Genomic DNA, 24772 nt, shown 5'->3' on the forward strand with positions numbered 1-24772 from the left:
CGGCATAGAAGGAAAATGTAAAAATAATCATTCATTGTGCATCTGTATCATCTTTGTAAGAACTTGAAGAAACGTTGTTCCTATTTTCTTAAAGTTTCACCCAGTCACCCCCGTTACGTGCATATCTATAAAGGATAGTGACTAAGGATGGAGAATCAAGGTAACACCAGAGCAGCTCAGGCAGTCAGCAGGGGGACATGGGGCACTCTGCCTTGAGGGGAACTCAAGTCCACGTGAGCCAGTGCTGCTCAGAGACCTGGCACTTATGCTACAGGGAACTGAAAGCACTGCAGTGCTGCATCCATATGTATACGTGGATGGTACCCAGGCCTCCTGGAGGCTTTGGACAGCCTGGACTTTCCTGTGTAGGTTTAGGGACTGCACAAGGACTTGATCTTTATTCTCTTCTCCTCCTTCGGCTCTGATTCTGTCGAACTGGAGGAAGAAATCCTTCCTTACACTGCACTCTGGTTGCCTTGCTTATATGTGGGTTACAGTGACTGTGGAAACAGCCTTCACGCAAAACCTCACTGTTGCTGTGTGTTTCTTAAACACACAAACGAAAATTCAGGCTCCTTCCTGTGTGGATTTAAAAAAACCTACAACCAAGCAGAACCTAAAACCAAGACCCCCCAACAAATAAACCCAGAAGAGCTTCGATGTCTGGAGCAAAAATAGGAAAGTGATGGTGGAGGTTCATGCTGGCATGCCTGATGCTGCCCGAAGCTGGAAACAAAAGACTTGAAGCAGAGGTCTACACAGGAGCAGATACTCAGTGTTATTACTTTCCTGGGATTTTTTTTTTTAAATGTACATACGCATCACACATCAGAAAGTACTTCTTTTATCCTTTGCCTTTCATTTTAATTTGTGGTTTAGTAGTCATGTTGTATGTTATAACATGTAACATCCAGCCTTTGTCTTGCTGTTGGCTTTCTGTCTCTGAAGGCATCAGGGATCAAACTACTGTCTAAGCTAATACCCCTCAATTAGACACAGGCAGAGAAAGGGCTAGGAAAACATAATGAGTGAGCTCTCTCCTTGCATACACAGTGACAGAAGACAGCAGATCTCTCCAAAGGAAAGATCATGGGAATGGGGTGACAAGAACAGTCAGCGTATTCCCACAGGACAATAGTCTGTTATTCAGGGTGTTGATCCTGCCAAGCTGGCTAGAACTACATGCATAAGCAATAACAGTGCCTCATGTGCCAGACATTTCCTAACTCCAAAAAATACCTTTAAATGGATTACATGGAAAAACCTCTAGCTTTCTTGAAAATTGAATTTATCACTCAGACTCTGGGACTCTTGTGCTAGTGGTGTGCGCTGTGCTTCCTGAATGCAAGAAACAACTTCATTTCAAATCCAGAGCAAGAGTATTTCCTCTTTCTGTGAAGGTCAGGAAGCAGCTGACACTGTTCTGTTTCTCCCAAGTAGGGAGTGAAAGTGCTTGCAAGTGCATCCCTTTCTACTCAAGAAACCAGGACTCCAGGAGTCCACTCCTCATGGACGATGGGTAAATGTTCTTGCAGATGACTCAGTTCCACACCTACCAAACCCATGTGCTGCAGGAACACTGTGGTCTTTACTTTTCCTAGGGGTTTGTTATCTCTTCAAGTATTCACCCTTCTTATTTGAAAAATAAAAATAAAAAAACCCCTGGGGAGATTTATCAATGCTACATTTCGCATCTCCCCTTCTCAGCCCACAGCAGTTAGGAATGTTGTGTGCTGTCATGATGGGGTTCGTTGGCAAACAGTTGTAAGATTACAATAAGCATTTGTAGCATGGACTCCAAGAGCTTGAGCTCAATCACTTAAAGGCAATCCAAGGTGATACAGCAGCACATACCTTACAGCCAAAATGCTGATGAAGCATGGAAGGCTATTTATGTATCCAGCACATATTCTGTAGATAGACATCAAAGCAGGGCTGGTGGTCCCTATCTCAGCATAGCCACATTTACTCAGAAGCTATATGCTTTGTCCTATGGGATGCAGACTGCCCCAGTACAACAGAATTTCCTTTCTGCTGTGTAGGGATTCTGCGTGTTCCTCTCCATGGTACAACTCAGGTTTTTGGCAGGATTGTCTCCAGAGAAAACAGAAAGAAGAAGCTGCGGAGAGCCCTGCAAGTGTCAGGGTGTTGACCAAAAATTTAAGTAGTTAAATATCATAGCTATACCACAACATCTATCAGAGTGAAAACCCCCATCTTCATTGCTGCAACTCCTAGATATTGTATTGTTTGGAAAAAAGATGCCAGTCTCCCAAATGCTACATGAGGTTGTCCCCTCCTCCCAGGAAAAACCTGTTCACTTTGGCTTTTTGCCAGTAGCCAGGATTTGGCCCATATTGAAAGAATCAGCCTCTTAGCCATGATCGTTGTTCTCAAAACCTAAAGCTGCTCATATGGCGTTAGACTCCCGGCAGCCCACTCTTGTCTCCCAGGATAGCCCTTGCTATATTTAGGACTAAATCCTCCTGCAGTACCAGGCTGACCCCTTAACAGCACACCGCTCCACAACCCTTCACCTCTGTAGTCCTCCACACTCCACCTGCCGTGGGCCCCCTGGCAGGTCTGCCTTCCCATTTCTGTATTTGAAAGTATGAAGCAAACTAGTTGTCTCATCAATTTACAGAGAAGCCAAAGCTAAATTTATGTGTTACTTTTATCAATGCACTTTCCCACAAAAGATTTACATTGTGTTTCCAGCTATGTATCTACAGGGCTAAACAAAGGATTTCTGTGTATTACTCAAAACGAGTTCTCATTGCTTACAGTTATCCCTCCTGCTAAAGCTTTCTTACGTTCCTGTGCCTTCAGCTCGGTGTAATTTCATTTGTGGCCTGAAAAGAGGTTTTAAGTTGTTTTTTTTTTAGTTTAGCAGAGAGGTTAGTCTATATTACCGTATAATTATTCTTTTTTTTTTCCTTTGTAGCAAAAACAACTTGGTTGAGCGTGAAGAAAAAGCACCAGTTAAACTGTGGGTGTAAATTGTTGTGTCACCCAAAAAGATATTGCTCAGATTTTCCAGAGCAATTCATGCTCAGGCCAAGACCCTTATGTGCCATTAACCAACCTGAAACATTTCTTTTCTAAACTATAAATCAAGGAAAGCCTAGCAGTCCTGAAGCAGCTGGGGCAACCGTTTATCCCTCATCCTGCCAGACAGGAGTACTGTCATGTACCAGTAAGGCTTTGGGAAGAGGGTTCTCCCGGGTTAATGTATGCAGTCAGCTCAAAGCAGGCAGTACAACATTTTGGAGAAGAGTAAAATCTTAAATGCAGGGACCGGAATAAGCAGATCCAGAGGCATTCTTAGTGGGGATGTGGAGACATTAAGGGGAATTAGAATAAAATCCCTGTGTTTCCCTGCCCCCACCCCTACCCCCCTCGGTGTTTTCCCATCAGGTTCAGTCAGGGCAAGTGTGAAGGTCTTTTCTGCAGCTTTTTCACTGCTTGCCTCATCTCGACCGTGCCTGCTACCAACTACTTCAGCTTCCAGAGCTGATGCAGCATTTTTTCCTGCTTTCTCTAAAGTGCATTTCAGCATCATCAGTTAGACTGAATGGCAGTTGATCATAATTGCTCCTAAAAACTGTTGCATTCAGTTGGCACAAGTAACTGCTGAGGAGGAGTAGGTCTCTTTCCTTCCCATGGCTTTTAGGAAGATCCTGGTGGTGGTGTGGTAGGGGGTCCTGCTGGTCAGGCAGGATTCTGGAGGGTGGGCTGGGAGGAGTGTGACAGAGTGAATAGAATATGTCTCCAGCAGCCCCTGGGTAGCAGGTAGGTTTTACTGACTGCAGTATGTGTGCATGCTGGCACAGGGGTTGACCTCAGCTCCTCTGCCGCAGATGTCTGTGCAGAGTAGAGGTGCTGACAGAAAGGCATTAGTCTGCTGCCAAGTCTAATTGGAAGGTGCAGCAATTGCACACTGTGTGCTCAGAAAAGCATCTCCCTGATCATTCCTTCCCACATCCTCTTTGTTCTATAGAGACAGCTTTTCCAAAAGCAAACCCTGGGCAGGTCCTCAGCTGACATCTGCTACCATCCTTCCAGAAAAGGCCACAAGGCATTCACTGAGGCACTGCTCTGTCATGTGCAAATCTGCAGTAAATTCCCCCCCAGTGCCCAGCGTACAGGTAGAACAAACATTAACATTCATTGCAGTTTGCTGTTATTTATTTAGTTGTTTAATCTACTGCTTTACATTGCTTGTGGGCTTTTTCTCTAATGGATTCATTTGACGTTCTGCAAATCTCCCTTGTAGTTGGCCAGAGGGGTGGCTGCTGGTGTTCACACATTTGCAATGCAAAGGGGTCTCCAGATCAGCTCTGACTAGTCTAATACCAGGTGTTGGTGACGGGTGAAGAGGTGCTCCAAAACAACCCAAAAGGTGTAAGTGGGATAGCTACAGCAAGGAGGTTTCTGACCAATTTATGAAGGGCAGAGTGGATTCTTGGGGCTCAAGTGGATCTCAACAGCTATCTAGCCATAGTGTAAGCTCCCCAGAATGGGGAATGGAAATGGAAAATGGAAATGGAAAACTTGTTCTTGAAACAAGCGAAGAATTTGCATTTCCCCCCTATTTCCCCTTGTCATCTAAAGCTTACGGCTGTGTTTAGGCACAAACAGGGAAAATTTGCTGTCAGCAAGTTAAAAGTTAAGGTCTTTCTGGTGTTCAAAGGTCATAACGTTGTGCTTGGCCCTCACAGCCCCCCCAAAGTTTCAAGCCTGGCACAATATGTCACAGTGGGTAAGATACAAGTAGGATTAGAAATGGATGTTTAACTACCAATGTTCCTCTTGTCTCATATACACAATTCAGAGGAAAGAACCGAGATTTTCTGCTAAAAAGAAATATTCTCAACAGAGAACACAATTCCTGAGATCTACCAGGGTGTTTTGTGCAAGTCAGGTGTCATCATTTTTTTATCATTCAGGTTTTTCCCCACGTATTTCTCAAGTGTTCCCAAGGTCCTTCTTGGCTGCCACCTGTGCCCTCCTCAGGGTCACTGTGCTTTGACTGCAAGGGCAGAGAGAGAGACCTGAGATCACATTGCAGCACATTGATTTGAAGCAGGTGCAGCTCTGAGACAGTTTCTGCTATCTTAACCACCTCCCACAGTCCAATCTGGATTGCAAACTTCCTTTTTTCTTTTCCTCCCCCTTTCCCCTCTTGTCAAGAAAATTTACAGAGCTTGTCCTTCATCTCTTTCCAAAGATAGAGCTTCTGGAAGGAAAACAGCCAAGAGACACTGAACCTTATCAGGGTTTATTTCCCTGCACTTAAGCTGTCAGTTGTCAGGGGCGGGATTTCCTCTCGGTTTTGTGTGACTGTAGAAAATGATTTTTTTGTGATTTACCTGGCTGGCTCGATTGTTTTCTAATTCACAGAAGTGACAAGATTTTCCCCTTTAAAATTTACTGTTCTCCTTTATATCATGCAATGGTGATGATAAGTGGAATGGTTATGCTGTCTGAAGCATAGCTGTCATGACACAAGTCTAGGTGGTAGAGAGACGCACAATGAAGCTGGATAGCCCTCAGGACCACTGCGTAGTTCTTCCCACCATGGAGGAGATGTGATTCAGGTGCACAAAACACAAAAGGGGGCCTGCCTTTTTCTCAAGAAGAGATGCATGCAGACCCCATTGCCTCTGTTGCCTTGGTTGAGGATCTGGGGAACAACAGTTCTGGGGATGTTTGACAGCAAACCTACTTTGCTTGCAAGAGTCTTGTAAGGGAATTGTTTGCTTCCTGGAGATGAAACCCACTATAATTACAAAAGCAGGTTATTTTGTCACTCTCCATGATAGACTGACATTTCCAAATGTGCATCCATCCTCGCAGGGGAGCATCAGTACAGCCAGCACTCATCAACAGCACACTGTGTGAGGGACTAAGTGACCAGTCAGCTCAAAAAGCCAGTTCACCTGGGCTTGCTCGCACATGTCAAGTCACTGTCTCCATTCCCAGCTGCCACCACAGTGGCCTGAGATGGCAGCTTGGTGCTCAGAGATAGCTGGCAAGGCTGCAGGGGAGACCAGTGGGGTGCGTGATGCCTTTCAACCGCTGGCCAAATTTTGAAAGACTTTTTTTTTTTTTTCCTGCTTTAGAAATCTGGCTTTAGAAGCAGAATGCTACCTTGTTTAATGGTTTAATAGATCACTTGGGCAATTTTGCTAGGCGATTGCTTTAAATTTTTTGGTTTTGCAATGTAACTCTCTAAAGGATTGCTGTCTTAAGGCTAGAGCAGGGAGCTGGGAGTCTGAGCCTTACCTGGGAAGTGATACCCAGAAATGGCTGGGAGATGCCGCATTGGCTAGATGAAATGTTTCTCCTGCTGTTGTGCAGATGTGGCATAGGAACTTCCCATGGTACTTGCAAAGAAATGTCGCAGTGATAATTCTGGCCAGACAGTGCAAGAGGCTGTGATGTCCAGAGCTGCAGCTGCATTGTTAAAAATTACACAGGTAGTGCATTTGCTTTGTGTATTCAGGTAGCCATTAATAAGGAGCTTGTTACCCTGTAATAAACAACTTTACAAAATGCAGAGTTCTTTCAGCATAAGGATGGGAAGGCTCCAATTTCTTGCCAGCAGTGTCAGGTATGTCAGGGAGTGGTCATGTGTATAAAGTGCATCACTAGAGATGCTGGCTGCAGCTGGAGATTTCAGTCTTTTGTGAGGTTGTGCTTGCTGTCCACCATGTGATAGGAGGAACAAAAGCAGCCGCTGGGGAGAATAAGAAGTGAGAGACCAATGGGTTACAGTGATCCAAACTGAGTTAAAAATCTGTTATAGAGGGGGACAAAACAATTCACACAAGGTGCACAGAACAGTTAAATCTTTGCACATACCTCTGTTGATATGCTGCTCATTGCTCAGGCTTCTGCAGAAGAATGGGCTCAATTGCTAGACTTCTAGAAGGTTTGTATGTATTTATGAAATGAGTTGCTGCTAAACGCTAGCTGTAAGTTCTCCCTAGAAAGCTGCAGATTCTAGAAAGTATAGCAGAAAATAGCTTGGTGGTGAAGAACAGAGTAGGCTAAAGATCAAAACAAATGTCCTAGCCACTGGCATTTCCTGCCCTGCGGCTAGATTTGTTGTGTAACTGGGCTGAACACATACTGCAGCCACAATTTTAGCAGGAACCTTCATGGTGCAGTCTCAGCGGGGATTTTGGCTACAGCAATGTGAGCTGTCCTGTACTGTTGCAAATTGGAAGGCAGTCTTTGCTGACCTGAGCAACTGGCTCAGACTTCCAGTAGGTGCTTCAGAAATGCAGTGCTGTAAAATAAATGATCAATGTATCATTCGTGCCTCCAGTCCAGAGCTTCTTCAAAGCAAGCCCTTTGAATTCTTGCAATTAAGCAGTAAGGGGTGCTCCTGAAGCTATGCATGTCCCTCCCTTCCCCTATGCCCAGCCTTCTTTCTTCATTAGCATTCAAAGCCTAGGAATAGTTATTCTCTGATTATATCTTTGGTGAACAGCTGAAAGGTAGTGGTGTTGCTGTTCAGTGATTCCAAGATATGAAAAGCAGAGAAAGTGCTTCATACCAATCAGCTAACCGCAGTGGCAGGTGGGCTGTGGGTGTGCAATAGCCCTGTTTTTCAGGGAAAGGCTTCAGTTAAGAAGTCGGCTTGTGGTTTATTTAATCTCAGGATCGAAGTAATTTTTCCTCCTTCCCACAGGCAGATATTGAGTTTATACTGTTTTAAGGTCAAAAACATGAAGTCGTCTTGACACAAGCAAGAATGATAGCTGTGGCTGGCATGCCAATGGATTGTGTGGCCAGCCTGGTGTGTTCTCCTTTGCCTACAAACAGTTCATGTCATCTGTCTGCACGGCAATTAATGTTATTTCCCCAAAATGTTATTGTTTTTCAGAGCATACCCAGTTGTCTGACCACAGGTAAAGAAACCATTTGGAGTCCAGAGACAGTAAAAAAAAAAAGAAACATATGTCTATCAAAATGTTAATCAAAATACCCGTCACCCACCACCTTACCTCAGCCCCACAGCACCTTCCTGCCCACCTCAGCACCCCCTCCCACCAGCACCCTGCTGTACTGGGTGCTGCGAGGGAGGACCAACAAGAGGAGGGGTGCTCTGGAGACCTTTACTGTTGATGGGCTACAGACTGGTTGTCCCACTTACTCATCAATCTCCTCATGGTCCTGGAAGAAGAAGGAAAAGGACTTTTAGGTATATAGTTGGGTGGGGGTTTTTTTCCCCAGGTAATTACGAAGAACTCATTAGGAGGACATGGAGTCTCCTTGAGAAACCTTAAGAGGTAACAGTACAGGTGAACTGGTTGCAATGTGCTTGGGTTTAAATCAACTGAATCCCAAGTTTCTCTAGCTGAAGTACTTGAGAGAAAGCTGATGTTGAAAATCCTTACTCACACCAAGGAAACAGAAACTTTTTCATGGCCATATCCATGATGTGCCATTGTTTTCCCTTTTCTTGTCTTAGTGCGTACTTGGCTCCTTCTGTCCTGAATAAACAGAACAAATGTCCCACAGCTGAAAGTAAAATCTCATGGCAGTGCTGTAGGTGAGAGTATGAAGCTGTGCCCTCCCTTGTTTTTTTTCTGCAGCAAGGAAGGGTGACAGTTGCTAAATGGCTTTATATGAGCATTTCTATTGCAAAATCTTGTGCTATCCTTCAGATAGGTAGTGCTACACAAATAAGGATTGGTCAGGTTTAAAAGCAAGTATGGAAATTGATCAGTAAAAATTGTTCTACACCAGGCTGTAGCTCAAAGGATACATTTATGCTGTGTGGTAGGAAAACCAGTGGCAGTTATGCCCCTCTTAGGACTACACCGAATAGTGCAAGAAAGCTGAATTAAGCAGTTCTTCTGCATATAGACAGGTCATCACTAATTACCCGTGATGGTGAAGATAAGGGAATTCTGCTTGGCTTGTTAACACTGTGAAATAAGCTATGCGACTTCAGTCTGGTTTGGCTCGTCTGAAGTTTCATGTGCAATGGCTTTAGGGCAGGAAAGAGTATTTCACGTTGTATAAATCAGTATAGATAAAATTTCTCATTAACTCTATAAAAGTGCTTCCTTGGACAAAGTCTAAGAGAAATGTCCAGGATGCCTGTTTTTCTCTTAAGTCCCTTTAGTGTGTTCTCAGTCTTTATTTGGTCAAAGTGTTTTGATTTGATTTTCTTGGTGTTTGGGATAATATCTATTACAAATCCAGGGATAATTAGAATAAGAGCTGACTCTGTTCAGGGATTCTCAGCAGGAAAGTCAAACTAAGCAAGGAAGCTGGAAAGTGGTAGGCATTAAGTTCTGCTGCAATGAAACACCACTTTTTAAGTTCGAAGATGAACGTAGTAAGTGCTCTCAGAACAAACTGGTAACAGACTTGCTAGGAGAAAAAAAGACCCTATAGGAGGGACTCATCTGGCATGACTTTATACATGCAGTGTAGCCATCCACATCAGAGCTAGTCACAAACCTTCCTGCATAGTCACCAGAGGCAGAGGCTTTTTCAGGATGTTAACAGGTTGGCTTGCTTTAAGTATGTGTTATAAGTGGAGATGAAACCTGTCCAAGTATGTGTTCCATTCCATGAACAGCGTGGGAGTGCTGGGTGATAGCTCAAGTATCTGCGAGTAGTAAAATGGAACCTAATCTGTGGGACAATTTCTGCTGTTTATTTTTTCCTTCTTGAGACATCCCAGTAGTTTCAGCCTGGCTAGACACCCGCTTATAATCTGGGAACTTCAGAATCTTTACAGGGTAACACTGATTACTGAATAATGTGTGCCAGCCTTTGGGGTGAGGGCCACCTCTTTGGTTTGTGTTCACACAGCCCCAGGCACAGCAGGGTCCTGCCCCAGGATGGACCTCTTGTACACTACCACAATACAGATAATCAATAATAGCAGACTTAATTAGAACTTTGATCAGTCACTCTTCCTTCTAATTCACTGTGTTTTAAATCCCTGTGATGTCTAAATGAGGTTTGATAACAATTCTCTGTCTCTCATTTCCTCCCATCCCACAGGAGCACATTTACAAGCTGATGAAGAGTGACAGCTATGCGCGCTTCCTCCGTTCCAATGCTTACCAGGACTTATTGCTGGCGAAGAAGAAGGTATCTGTTGGAAAGGACATGCTTGCATCGCTTAGCACCTCTTGATTCTCGCCTGCTGCTTGCTGCTAGTGTGAAAATTAAAATATTATTTCCTTTCCCCCCCTTTATTTAAGAAAGGAATGAGCACTTCTGTTTTCTTCACTGGGGGCACATGGTATGGCATCTGTATGCACAGCCTCAGCCTGAGTTTTGGGGAAAACATGGTGACTCAAGGTAAAAATAATATGGAAAAATTACTTGCACAGCTGTCTTCAAAACTCAGTGCAGGCAATTAAAATTGTATTGCCTCTTCCTTATGACAAATATGGTGTCTGGTATGAGAAACAGAACTCATCAATCTATTCATTACTGGTGCAAGTTTCACCCATTCCGGTTTTTACCTCCCTGGCCTCACCATGTGATCTTCCCTCTGGATGCCTTACCTATGGAACTCTCCCTGCAGTGATTCCCATGCTCTTTTTCTCCCTTTCCCTTGCTTTTGGCTCCCCAGAGATATTTCCTTTTCCTTGGAGACAAGAAATAATTGCAACCTATGCAGTAATCAAGAATTCCAGCCACATTATCTCACAGGAGAACTGGGTTTGAGCTCTTAGCCTTTTTAGTACCTGCATGTGCTCTGCCAGCACCATGTTCCTGCCAGGAACCCCCAGTTCAGGGTAGCGAAGGAGTGCTTACGTAAAGTTAACAGCGGCTCCTGTCCAAGCGTCCCTTCTTTCTGAGGGGGCTGGGAGGTAAGCTACTGATCTGTGCATTTGTGGCTGTGTTGAGCTGCTTGCTGCACCTTCTGACTTATTCCCATAGGTCTATGTGTCTGTGTGCATGTGCATGCATGTACACGTGTAAGTGTCCCACTTACATTTGGCTTCCAGGGCTGTGCATAAACTGACTCCTGACTCCTGCAGCCTGAGCGTGTGGTTTCCCATCACCATCTTCCCTGCTGTTTTTCTGCTGCATTCTCTGTGTGTTGCCAAATTACATTGCATCGGCACAATACAATGAAATCCCACTAGTATTTTTGTCCTTATTGTTACTGTGTGCCCTAAGAGCACACATATGGTGACAAAAGGAGACAAACCCCTCTGTCTGCTGTGCCCGGGACTACTGGCAGGTGGATTAGGGGAAGGTAATGGAGGGGCAGCAGTCAGCCTTACATTTCAAAACGTCTGGTTTTAGACAACATAAACCAGTGCTGCTTAGATTTGGAAAGGTTAGATCTGACTTGGAGTTATGAGGCTGTGGGGAAAGAAAGAGGTAAAAGGCAAAGTCTTCTGATCATATAAAGCATAAAATGCTGTGCCACCTTCCTATCCCTATCAGCTTATGGTTCCATCTGCCCCCAAGTCTTCACTGAACACCTGAGGGTCTATGTGCTTAAAAGCGGGAGAGTTTTCTCCTCCCAGCTGAGCCTATTCAAACCAGAGGTGGTTTTTTTCTTTTTGCAGTCCTTGTTTGCTGTCAGATCAAGCCCTGGATGTGTCAGCATGACATCCTCATCCCCCTGCAAATGCTGGAAGAGCGGGTTTTGGTGTCATGTTAACACAGCCCTGAAAGTAAGAATCAAGTTTCTTTCAGAAAGAGCTGTGGGTGCACAAGTGAGCATAGCAAGGCACAAAAAAGTCAGGAGTAGATCTGTGCAGATGTGTTGTTCACCAGCTTCACACGATGTGGGAGTGGAGTTGATGTTTCTCCAGAATCTGTAAAGCTCTTTGCAATCATGTTGCGTTGTGTCGGGCAAGTGAATATTTCAGAAACAATGTAGGTACAGAGATGCTGACAGAAAGAACATGAAGTTTCTGTACACCAAGCTACATGGTAAACCTTTAGTACCTTTGGTGCAGCTTTGAGAGGCATCCCTTTAAAATTCCTCTAAATAGCTGGAAAGCAGAGAGAAGGAAAAGAGAAAACCAGTGGCATATCAGAGCTACGTGGATGGAGGATTTGGTTTAGAGCCTGCATACAAGTCCTGGATTCACCGATGTGAGTAGAAATTCACTGCAGTTGTTTTAAGATTTGATGAGTACCTATGTCTGAGGCATAAGTATGTCTTGCCCCCAAAGACATTATCCTAATGTGGCTGGTATACCACACCAATATGACGTAGCCTTACTTTTATTACTGAAAATAAGTTCTGTCAGAAGCACAGCACAATGGACTTGAGCTAAAAGAGTTGCTTGCACAAAGTACATTAACGTTTCAATGGCTTCACATTCACACATGAATATTTTGTGGATAAGTTTACGTCATTTGGGATCTTTTGCCGTCCAGCACTGTGCTGTGGCAAGCTGAGAGGGCAGGAAAAAGGGAAGGGTTGACTGTGTGGCTAGAGTACAAGACTGGGAGCCACAAGATCCATGTGCTTCCCCTGGTTCCCCCACTTTCCTGTGTGACCTAGGGGAAAAGAAGGTTCAGCTTTGCCTGTCTCGTATCCTCTTCTCTGTTGAATGTGAATAATAATAGTGACCTGCTATTATATAACAGTGGAGAGGTGGCAAGGCTTGATTAGTGCCTCAAAACACGCTTGACATTTTTGAGATTTGTAAGATATTGTAAGTTTGGAGAGTTACATTTTTTCCACACCATACAATAACCACAGATGTGGGAGCTTCCCCTCCCTGCTCTGGGAGTGCAGTAATGGAGGGGAGGGAGAAGTTATGGGTCAGGACGGAGATGCAATGACAGAATTATGTGGGGGACCAGGGAGGATAAAAGGAACATATTGTTCACACCACTAACTGATGCAAGACAGTTGAACATAGGCTGCATACAGACCAGGCATACATACTTTGTTAATCCATTTTAGATTTTTTTTCTCAGTTCTTCCCAGTGTCATTATTACAAATAACCGCAGTCATATTGGCCTCAATCCTGCAGATTCATGGTGCTCAGCAGGGAACATGAGGTTGGCCTCCAGCAAGGGTGTGATTGGAAGCAGTGAGCTGCAGAGGGAGAAAGCTGGGTGTAGCTCCCTGCCTCTCACAAAGTCCTCCTCCCCTGCCAGGCTGGAGAAGAGGAGGGATGAGGGCAGAGCCCTGTCCTCAGGAGGAATGGCTGCACACCCAGCCCGATCTGAGCTCTGTGCCTCCATGCCCAGCTTTCCCCCTGCAGCAGGTAGAAGTTACAGGGCTGCTGAAAGCGGGCAGCTCAGCAGTGAAGGGCTGGATGGTGCTGAGATCCCCACCCAGCTCACTGTATTTTATTTGTCTATCTGTGCAACACACCGTACTTGTGCTGTGCAGTCAAGTGTCAACCTGCTTCTGTTTCTGCTGATAGACACATTCTGGCAGGTAATCACCACTGCCCACCCCCAGCCCTCTTCCACGGTAGCCAAAACGGTGGCTGGAGGTTCTTAGGTGGCAGTGACCCTCATGTTAGAATGAGTGCCATGACAAACCTCCTTGCTTGAGGCAAGAAGGCAGTTGGGCTGGGTGACTTAGCTGCAGAGCAGGGGTTTATTCCCTGGAGAAAGAGCAGCATAGATTAGTTAGTGCGCCATGGAAAGGGGTGGGGGTGCACAGGAGCTTTGTTAACGGTGAAGCAGCAGCCAGACATGTGCTCTGCTAGTTATTTTTGAGGAGAAGGGAGAGAAAGAAACAGGAAAGACCTCAACGCACTTTCCATTACTCCCCATCAAGGTGAAACGATGACGTTGGTGGGCATCTCCATGTTAGCTGAAGTGGCAGCCGAGCTGTCATGGCGCCAGCATTCATGTCAGCCTGGCACAGGGTGGCTTCGCACCGTCCAGCCCTGCCTTCAGGCAGGGAAGCATCCCAGAAAGGCAGCCACAGCTGCAGTGCAGACAGGCTGCAAAGCCACAGGAGTGAGTCCCATCACACCAGGCGAAGAGCAGATTCGTATTTGCTTGGTTTAAAGCATCGTTTTCCTCTCCAGCTGGTTCAGAGAAGGGTGAGTCTCTGTGGTCCTGTGCAAAAGGACACAAATCAGATGCAAAATACTCTTACAGCCATGTGGTAGCACTCTGCATGCCCTTTGCTTTCTCACTTTGGACAGGTGTACGTGACTGCCTGAGAAGCCTGGGATGTGCTCTTGGACTTTTCCCGAGCCAGGGTCTGGGAAGTGATCATCCTTTGTTTTCCTCTGACACTATTCCCTCTGGAACACATGTTTTTCACCAAGTTAAAGTTCAAAAAACCCCACCCCAAGCCCCAAAGTCTCATACCGAAAAAAGATTCAGTAGCCAACAAAATGAATCCTGGGATGAGGAGAAGGAGAGAGGGAGAGATTTTTTCAGGCCTGCAGTTAGAAGACCAAACTTTTGGATGTATTTTCCTATTTCTTTCAGATCCCTGGCAGAAAGTGTCAGCAAGGCAATGGCTAGGAGCTTCATGCCACGAGGGACAGACTTCATTTTCAGCATGCACCTTTTGCAGCATTGCTTTTATCCAGACCTTCTGTTCTAACTGCTTTATATTGCCCAGGAAGATTCCTCCTGCAGATTCTGTCCCTGTCTCAGTCCCACCAGGGCACACATAACCGGTTTGCTTCAGTGGCAGGACTTGGCTTGAACATTGTAAAGATGCTGAGCAATTTCCTCATAATTATTATTAATAATCAGTGTCAGCTGGTTTTCATAAGTTTATTCTACTCACACTGCTCTAGGCCAGCAGAATCTACACAAAGGAGCTTAAAATTTGGATGGCTGGCTAAATAATTAATCATGAAAATAAGAAAGATTTGGAGGAGAGAGTCAATAATTAGTGAATGACTCCTAAGTGGCGAGATCTATTTTTTTGCACCTACCCGGGCTGAGAGGTTTTAATCTCCACTGGGGGTAGTTGTTTCATACTTTATCCAAATGCACATGTCCTTTGACATTAGCTGGTAGGGTTTGTTCATGTATTTACTGGCAAAGATGCCCTTTTTTACACATAGGAGGACTGCCTGACCTGGCATGCACATGTGTTTCTCTGGCTTTGCCCTTTGCGCTCAGTGTGTTTGTGCAGATGCTGCTGTGATGCTGCAGCAGGCATGGCTCTGGGGTCCACAGCCTTCTCAGACAGTCCCTGCACAGGGCCCTGGGACTGTTCACAGGACTGAGAAGGGTCTGACTCAGTTTCTTCTTTTTTTCCCCCCACTTTCTTATTTTAAAATTTCCTTCCTCTGCTGTGCAAGGCAGCCCCCACACCTCCGCGCCACGCTGGAGGGATGCAGGCAGGTGGTTGCTTCTGCAGCAGGCTGCCAGCCACACGGTCTGTAGGCAAGCAGGCAGGAGGAGCAGGAGCCGAGCAGCCAACACCCACGCCCACTGGCATTAAAACTGCTCAAGCCGGCTCATCACTCCACAGCCAGCCTGCCTCAGCTGCTTTTTATTTTACTAGAAAATGTCATGCTTTGACTCAGAGCTGGATGCTATGGTGATGAGCTTTCCACACAACCAGCTGGTACCAGCCTGCTGTCCCCCTGCCAAATGTGCAGGGTTGCTGCAGCCTGTGCTTGCAGGGCACTTCTGTGAGACACCGTCGGTGCTCTCCTGCTTGCTTCCCCACACATGTCTTCAGCCATTGTAGGGGAACAGCCTTGTGTGTGGCTCCCTGTGTAACCAGAGCTCTCGGCACGCCAACAAAGTGCTCATCATCTTTAGAGACCACCATCCTGCCTTACTGCTGGGTAGGAAGCAGCATCACCTTGCTGGTAGCAAAACCAGACACTGAATTTTGATGGCCAGTGCAGGGCCACAGTGTGGCCTGTTTTCAGCTGCTCACTCTCATTTTCCTTGAGTGCACACCAAACTTGAAAATGCAGTTGGGCCAGATGCTGATTTTCCAGCCCGCAGCGCTGCGATGCTGCAGACTCCAAGTGCCTTGCTCCCCTAGGGAGCCTTGCAGAACACTGTCTTTTGTCTAGGTATTTCTTCTCGTGGGTGGAATTGTGCCTTTAATTTGGCTGCCAGTAGGTATTGCTGCTGCTGCAGGAGACCAGCATGGAGACCCAATGCCCAGCTGTGCACTGCTGCCCTCAGTGCCACTGGCCATGATGCGTTCAACCAAGATGGCAGGGCTTCAGCCTCCTTCTGTCACCTCTGCTACCTTGGGGTGTGGGGGTGCCTCCGAGGCTCCTTCAAGGAGGGGATCTGTGATGCTCTGACCACTTACACTGCTGTTACACTCAGCAGAAGAGTGAGGCTGACATTTCTTTTCCCTTTACTCTCACATACAGGGAGAGGCAACTAACCCATGAGTAAATACTCCTTTGGGGAGCATTGGAGTGGGTATGTTCTCGCCTCCCGACCAGCCGGGAAGCCTGCTTTGTTGCTTGGTACACGCTGAGGCCTTGGCTCCATCCTCAGTGTTGGCTAAACCAATGTGCCTCTAGCTTTCACTTTTGATACCACTTTTGGGACATCAGGGCTGATGATGTGGCTTCCTCAAATGGTTGTAAGTGGGGAGATTGCTTTACTCTTCTGGACGAAGAATATTGCTTGTCTTAAAAGGGCCTTATGTTTTGGCCTCATCTCTGGCAACACAGCAAGGAGAATCAGCCCCATCTCTGCCTGGGATGCTTCAAACAACCTTGTAGACATCAGAGAGCTCTGGCAGCTGTGATGAGCATGCAGAAGAATCAAAAGCCTTTGCCTAGACTCACCTACACAGTTCTCAACCAATGTATCAGATATGCTTTTGGCTTCCTTACATCTTCTCTGTCTGGTTTTTGCACTGGTGCTTTGTCCTGGGGGTTGTTACTGCAGCTGAATCTGTGGAAGATATGGCAGGCAGGCGCCTCTGCTGAGCACCTCCAGTGCAATGCTTGTTCCCAGTGCATTGTCGTGCACCATCATTACTGTGGCTTTCCCTTGTATGTATCTCCTTATCCACTTCACTGCAGTTTTACTTATCACCTCCATTTCACTGGCTTACCCCATTAAAATAAGTTTCTCTCCTGAAAATCAGCAGTACCCACAGACTGCAGTGAGCTTTGTTTCATATTACTGAGTTTTTCCTCTTCCCTATAACAGGTTTTTTTCTATTAGATGTTCAAGCAAACATGCCAATAAACTATTTAGTTCTTCCTTGTTAGTGACAATTAGATCTCCCTTGTGCCAAACGAAGCGCTGCAGTGAGCACCCTTCTCAGGGATACGTAAAGCCGTGATGCACACACTTGTCTTCTCGCGGTGAAGTTGAATGTCTTCTTGCATATGAATAGTCCGATATTCCAGATACAAAAGTGTCTGTGCCCCAGATCTGCCTGTATCTTTCCATAGCCTTCAACAGACATACGTATGCTGTCTTGTGTTTTGATGTAGCCAAACTTAGTGGAAATGTGCTTCTACTCTCTGGATAGATAGAGTAGTGCAGGTTCCCTGGCAATGAGTTCTGTGGTGGTTTTCCTCCAGCGCTGTACTCGCTCACACAATGCTTTTTAATATTGTAAAAGTTACTGTGGTCTTTTTCATCTCTCTAAGCAAGCAATGGGAGCCTCCAATCAGCTGTTTGGCAGGTGTTAACCAGAATCAGATGTCCCAGCTCAAAACAGCCACAGAAGGAAAATCCAATGAACAAGAAATCAATACCAATAGCTGTGAGAAACAGCAATGCACAGACCTGTTTGAACCATTCAAAAAACTCACAGGAGAAAAGGTGACATTGTCCAAGAGTAAAAGTAGTGGCATCTCATTCTTTAAGGGGTTTTGGTTTCTTATGTTTGCTGTTGCAAACATTGATTTCTGCTTCTTACATTTTTTTACAACTTTCCCCCCTTGCTGCTTCCTTATATTTTGCTGCTGGTTTGGAAAACTGCATTTAAGCTGAAGGGGTTTTTTTCTGTATGTTTTTCTCCCCACTTTTTTCTGCGTTAAGCCAGAGAATGGGCAAGGTCGTAGAACTTCTCTAGAAAAGTTCACTCGCAGCATGGTAAGTTCCTTTTCTTTTCCCTCCTCCCTTTCCTCAGAACTTCATTTTTAGTTGGGAGAAATGTGGATGCTTGACTTTTTATTTCATCCTTTATTTTTGCAATAGCATCTTCGCAGCTTCTCTTTTTAATACTGTAGCTCATCTAAATAGTAGCTTTAAAGAAGCCGGGGTGGGGGATGGGTCAGGAAGCAGAATTCCGTAATGCTCATTCTAGCTTATCATCACTGCAAAAGCAAATGGATTTTTGTCTAGATTTAAACACAAGGTTGTCTTTTTGTTGTGTTCCTACTACAGTATTTGTTGTGGCTTTTCCTTGCGCAATGGAGTACAAGAGCATGGTTCTCATAGCACCATTGCAACAGTATCCATATGGTTATGTAGTGCATGGTTAACGATACCGTATGTATATACACATACATATCCACCCACAGCACTGCAGCCTCCTCCTCTGTACCCCTGTCTGCCAGTGCTTATGTAAATAGGGATGGGCGATATTCTTTGACTTGTTCATGACACTGATACCAGAAAAGGAGCACAGTAACAGCAAGTAACACAACACTGTTTAACCTTTTAGATAAAGGGGGTGCTGGGATCTCAAGGATAGCAGACAGATGTCCTCTGCTTTCTTGTCCTTCACCTGTCTTCAGCCTCCAGCCAGTCCTTCCAGGTGGGGGAAGCTGATCTGGCTGTGAAGGGATGCTGCAGCACAGGGCAGTGTTGGGCACTGGCCAGGGCTGCTTCTTTCCAGCCCCCAGGGCAGGACCCCAGAGCCTGGGCAAGACCCACTCCTCCCACTTGCTTTTAGGGATCTGCGTGTGCAGCAGATTTTCTAGAGAAAGGGGAGAGCAGGGGGAGGGGACGGGACCAGGGACAGGTGCTGCAAGGCAGGTGGAGGAGCAGGCATACTAGGCAGCACAGGGTGGGACAGACTGTGTGCATGCGGTAACCCAGAGCAAACAGAGGGCTGGAGCTGAGGATGCAGCAACTGGGTCAGTGGGGAATTACTCTTGTGTTGCTCAGTATCAAGTACACTTTGACTTGGTATGTCATACGGTTTTGGCATACTGCTGTGGTCTTCATGTATTGCCCATCATTAGTTATAAGGTGATACTGGGACAGCAGGGGGTCGTCAAGTGGTTTATTCCCATAGAAACCACTGTATGGAACAATATTTCATAGAAAGTTCAAAGACCTTGTTATGGCTTTATAACAGCTTTATAATTAAGGCATTGGACTATGTGTATATACAGTACATATGCTTGCATTTGTGTGTGTATGTATGTATATTTATATACACATTATTTATGTACACATGGCATATAAAGATAAAACATTTGTACATACAGATAGAAAAGGGGGAACCGTGCAGGTAAGTGTGAGCTGTTGTAGAGCAAATAAACCTAGAGGGGTTCTTTCTGATGCTGCCATGCTGCTGCACAAGCAAACCCAAATGTACCATGCAGAGCTTTGCAGTATATCCACTGGCAGACTTCCTGGGGAATGTATTTATATAGCTAATGCATATGCACACATTTAAAATATGTTGATACAAAATATATCACTGTGCCCATCTGCATATTTACTACTTTCTAAGATTCTGCCAGAAAAAGGAATAGGCAAGATTTTTTTTTAAAAAAAACAAACTATGCAGAAATATTTACACCAAGTGGTAAATTCTGGTCGCAGATTTGCCAAATACATAGAAGAGTAACTCTCACTTTACTAGATTGGCTGGGTTTATAGTAACACAGACAAGGGCGGATTTTTCTCCTGCAATTGATTTGAAGAGTAACTTGACAAGCTTAGTTGGGAATGGTAGAATTATAATGGAAGTACCTGTAAAGAAAATTGTTGTAGATTGGTCAGCACTTCAGTTCATTCTTGTCTTAATGGCTAGTGTACTGTAAACATTTTCTTTCATTTTTCATAATGCAGATATAAAATGTCATCCTCTGATGGCATGGTAGCTACCAGAACTAGAAAGGGTCTGGATTTTTTATACTTTGCATTATGGCATTTTGTCACTACCATCAGATGAGAAAACAGTCGCTATGTTGACACATCATAATGTCCTCAGAAGACAGCATTACCAAAGTGGTAGTAACTTTACGGCATACTCAGGGGACTAAATTAAGATGAAGTTAATTCTGCATGCTCCAGTTCTCCAAAAGGCACTGCAGTTCCCCGACTGTGTAAGAGTGGAGCAATATAGCAGCCCTCATTCCCAGACCTCCACTGTGCTTTAGTGATTGCTCATTACAGGATCACTTACTCAAGCTGACCCTGCACAAGCATGCTGAAGTTAAGCATATGCTTAAGGTTTGGCTGGAACAGAGCCCCAGTGCTCTGCTCTCTTCATGGCAGAGCCCTAAGCCTGTTTTGTAAAGCAAATGATATGAGGTCACGTTTCCAGTAATGGCTGTAAGAGGAACATCCAAAACAACCATGGCTAGAAGTTTATTTGCCTTAGGAGCCGTTGCTGAGATGAAGTCGTGGCTTCCAGGCTGGAAGCCTGGACTATAAACTGTCAGCAGACCAGGGCCACCTCCAGACTGCGCTGCTCTGTTTGGCGCTGGGAGGATGCAGTAGGCGCTGGGGAAATTTTCAGATTTGGCTGTGGCATGTGACCCAGCATTTTGGGAAATTACTGAGTTGAGGTCCTTGAAGGCTTGGCCTTACCACTGCAGCATGTGCTCCAGGCCACACACCTCATGGTGCGGGGCACTTTGGCAGATGTGCTGCCTGCTGGGGCAGCTCTGGGGGTCTGAGCCAGCCTGGCGGGTGCTGCCCAGCCAGATGTGCCCCACAGCCTCCACACTCACTGGGAAGCCCAGCCAGAGTTATGGGAAGTGGAAAGGTAATGCAGAACTTGGGACGGAACTCCAGAACTTTGGTTTTGGATAAAAATGAAAATTCTAAGGTAAATTGCACTTGAATTTCAAGATATAAATGTGGACTTCAAGAACACAAGTTGACTGAAGACATAAGTCATTTAGCAAAAACATCAGGAAAATAATTAGCCAAGGAATAGCTCAAAGACACAGTGGGGAATAAAGTGGCCTGGCTGTGTTTGTTCTTTCTGCATCACCATGATTGTTAGTAAGGTCATAAGAATATCTAAAATGTGATTTAAAATATGGAGCAAATTCTCTCCCAGTATCAATCAGCTATTGTTTCCTATTGTACTCTGGCACTTCAGGCCTATTGGGAACCTCCCCTGGATAATTTTTAGCTCATTGTTTCTTCAAATAAAGCAGTTACTATTGATTAAATTGGCTGTAACTTTCAGCTGTGATAAGCATCATAAAGAAAACAAACATCTAATGATGCTATGGTTTCCTTTTGCATTGCTGTACTCAAATTTGGGGAACTTGGTTCCACTAACAGTGTATGTGGCATAGAGCCAGAGCAGGAGCATGGAGGTGTGGAGGTTCATGACCCCTTCCTTGCTCCTGATGCTGTACTTACAGGGGTGCTTTCCATACCAGAGAAGACCGCTTTGTAGCCAGACCAGTGAGTCTTCACTTTAGTGAAAAAATCGGACCCTCTAGGTTTGCCTGTTCTAGTTGCTTGAATCTCACCATCTCTTGTTTGAGAAAGACGGGGAAAATGAAACACTTCAGAAAAAGAAACAGTAAAGCTTTGCTGACAAACTGCAAACTATGTTGCAGGCATTTTGTCTCTTACCTGGGTTAAACCCCTCTCCAGAAAAATCTTTCAGTGCTTCTGAATTGCTCTCCTGAACTGGGTGGAAAAGTATACAGCTTGGCTTTGGCAGTGCAGACTTGGAGCAAGTGGAAGTCACCTTACCCACAGGGCTCCTGCTCATGTCAGTCACAGATTAACCCCAGACCATTTAACATCCTTTAGAAAGGCACTGTGGAGCCCTGGTGGCCAGCCAGAGGCTTGTCACCTTCAGGGCAATCAATGAGGAATAAGAAAGAACAGGATTTTGCAGATTTTGGGTTGTTTTTTTTTTTACTACTCTTCAATTCCTACAAGACCCCCTGTCTCATCTTCCTTGGCTTGGTACTTTTGACCAGGAGAAGGCAGCTCACAATTGATGAACGCACCGTGGTTTTGCACCAAATCGCTCTGGAAGCCAGGCGCTATCTGGTCCACATTAAGCAGGACACTGTGGTGATGGTTTACCTTTTACTTTCAGGTCCTTTCAAAGTATTGGCACAATACCTTTGTGCAATGGCCAAGAAGGGAGTTGTGTCCACCGCTGCTCAGGTCCTCCTGTAGTGAAGGGCATAGTTTGCAGTGCCTCCCTGTCTGGGTTCCCCTTGGATCAAGGGGACATCTGTCTGAGCCAGCACCCAACATGCCAGACATCCTCAGTCTCCTCAGCTTACCTGCCTGAAGTCTACAGCTGCAGCATCAGCATGCATTCCATGACAGCCCACCACCACAGCCTGGCCAGCGGCTGTGTGGTCCCAGGACCAAGCATCACGGTCATCAGTCATCTGGTGAACAGCAAAGGGCCATGTCCACATGATAGACCAGATTGCTGCAAGGCACACATTGCGAGCAGGGGGGCAACAGATTTATTTTCTCCCCTGATCGGTTTTGAAGAGTCCTCAAAAATATGTGGGCAGCACAGTGGTAGGATAGACAACAGTCCCTGACCCCATCAGCCCTATGCCAGGCTCCTGTGCCATGAAATCGCAAGTGTAAAGCTAGGCGGGCTCTTCCATGCTCTCCATGAGAGTCCTGGGAAAGGGTCAATCACAGGGAGTTGCAGATCTGACAGTCCACTGCATCTGAGCACTTACTAATCCACCTAATTTTAAAAATGATGGCAGTGCACATGGTGGCAGGTTTATCTCACTATAGTTTTCCTTTTGAGTAGAGCAAAGATTGACATTATGAAAGCAGAGTTAGCCTGTCTCCTCTCCCAGGTGAAGATAAATGACATCATAAAAATCAGACATCATGTATCATATATGTTATAAATAATACCAGGTACTGAAGTAATAACTTAAAGACACACATGCACACAAATCCATATATCCACATCTCTCTCTTCTGTCATATTTGATCATCTTGCTAATTAAAAGGAGTCTGCTATACTATTTTTAGCCATGCAGTCTCAGCCTAGCTGTTTAAACCAGTGTAGTTTCCCATCTGCTTTAGAAATGATTTAATAATCAGATAGACAGAAGCTTAGTTCTCGTAAGCTGAGATGATCCTTCAGGGCCAAGAGTAGAAGGAAAATATATTTTAATGAGTACAGTTAGGGGAACCACTGCTGCTTTTGTCTTGCTAAGGAAGCCACCAAGTCTCTGCCTAACTTGTGCTGATGGCCATTTACACTTAATAAAGGGGGAAAGAGGAGGGGGTTGCTTTGTTGCAGCTTGCAGCATCTTGAGTATTCTCTCTAAAAGCAGCAATGGTACTCTAGCAATAACAGGGATTAAACCTATGGATACAGCCTCAGCAGGTAACTTGGATAAGCCTGGGCCATGATACTTGGACTTGAATTCCAACTTTCCTAAACTTGCTATATTCCAAGGAAGGAATTTCCCCTGTAAGAAAGCTGGTGTTAAAGTTTCTGACTCAATATCGAGGTGGTGACCCAATGCTGAGAAGATCTCTGCATTTTATTCCCAGCTGACTTTTTTTTAAGAGCAAAAGGCGCACACGCACGTACAGCTTTTGAGAGGTTCAGAGTTCTCAGTCTTCATGCTTTAAAGAACAAGAGAGCGGGCAGACCAGTGATACATTGTTTATTCAGAATTTTTACAACTTCTGTCTCAACCGACTGACATGACACTTACTCATTACATTCCCGGACTGAAAAATCTCTTCAGCTGAAGAAGATAAAGAAGCTCTTGTGTGTCTCTGGCTGCCTGAGATCAGAGAGGAGAGCTGCACAACCTGGGAGGGCCCCTTGTGAAACTCAGCCCAAGCGATGGCAGCACATGGCAGCCTGAGGCAAAACCAACAGCCCCAGCCGGAGGGTGCTGCACAGGACTGGGGGGGTGAAGGTGCAAATGCTGGACTTTTGGCTGGACATAGGAATCTGTGGAAAATCCCTTTCCCTGCGTTCTCCCTGCCTCCCTCAAGCCATAGTGGCACAGCACAGTGTATGCAGAGGCGTGAAGCTGTGGGGCTGTACTTTGTCTTTCATCACTACAGTCTGTAAAGAGTGTAATACTAATGGGAAAAGGAGCCCTTCTCTTAAGTCCTAAAGGAAATGCGAGTATGTAGTGAGACTGCTACTGGAGGGCAGCAGAGGTAACACCTGTGTGAGGTGCAACCAGGTGGATGATCTCTCAGCCTGGTGGCAGAGCTGAAAGAAGAAGTAAAAAGGTTAAGGAGTATCGGGGAGTGTGAGAGGGAGACAGACCGCTGGAGCCATTCTCTACCTTCACTGAGACAAATGCACCCCATGGACACATCACAAAAAGCGGAGGCTCCCCTGCCTGCTCGCCACCAGGCAGATGGAGGGGGCCGAAGTGACAGGGAGGAATGATAATAGGTCTCTGCTCGGGGCAGCAGCCCTTGTTCTCATAGGAGATTTCAACCTGCAGATGTCTGCTGGAAATACAACACAGCGGAGAGGAAACGATCTAGGAGGTTCCTGGAGTGTGTGGAAGACACCAGCTGTGTGAGAAAGTTGAATGAGCCAGCCAGGGGAGATGCCCCACTGGACCTGCTGTTTTCAAACAGAAGGACTGGTGGGTGATGTGGTGGTCAGGTGAGATTTCTTTAGAGCCCTGGATGTTATGGATGGAACATTTTGTACAGGACTGCAAGTCATTGAAGACT

At 45.5% G+C, this 24772-nt stretch overlaps 1 protein-coding gene across 2 annotated transcripts in view; it reads left to right on the forward strand.

Moving 5' to 3' along the window:
- Window positions 1-24772, forward strand: part of RGS6 (regulator of G protein signaling 6) — a 284190-nt gene that overhangs the window by 244131 nt on the left and 15287 nt on the right. Inside the window, exons 16-17 of one of the 2 annotated variants that reach the window (XM_056347234.1) lie at window positions 10039-10128; window positions 17942-24097. In XM_056347234.1, coding sequence (XP_056203209.1) covers window positions 10039-10128; window positions 17942-18046 — 195 coding nt within the window. In that variant the 3' untranslated portion in view covers window positions 18047-24097. Of the gene's footprint in view, window positions 1-10038; window positions 10129-17941; window positions 24098-24772 lie in introns of those variants that run through there. The other variant, XM_056347233.1, reaches the window with a different exon arrangement.

Source organism: Falco biarmicus, chromosome 7, assembly GCF_023638135.1.
Source record: "Falco biarmicus isolate bFalBia1 chromosome 7, bFalBia1.pri, whole genome shotgun sequence".
NCBI lineage: Eukaryota > Metazoa > Chordata > Aves > Falconiformes > Falconidae > Falco > Falco biarmicus.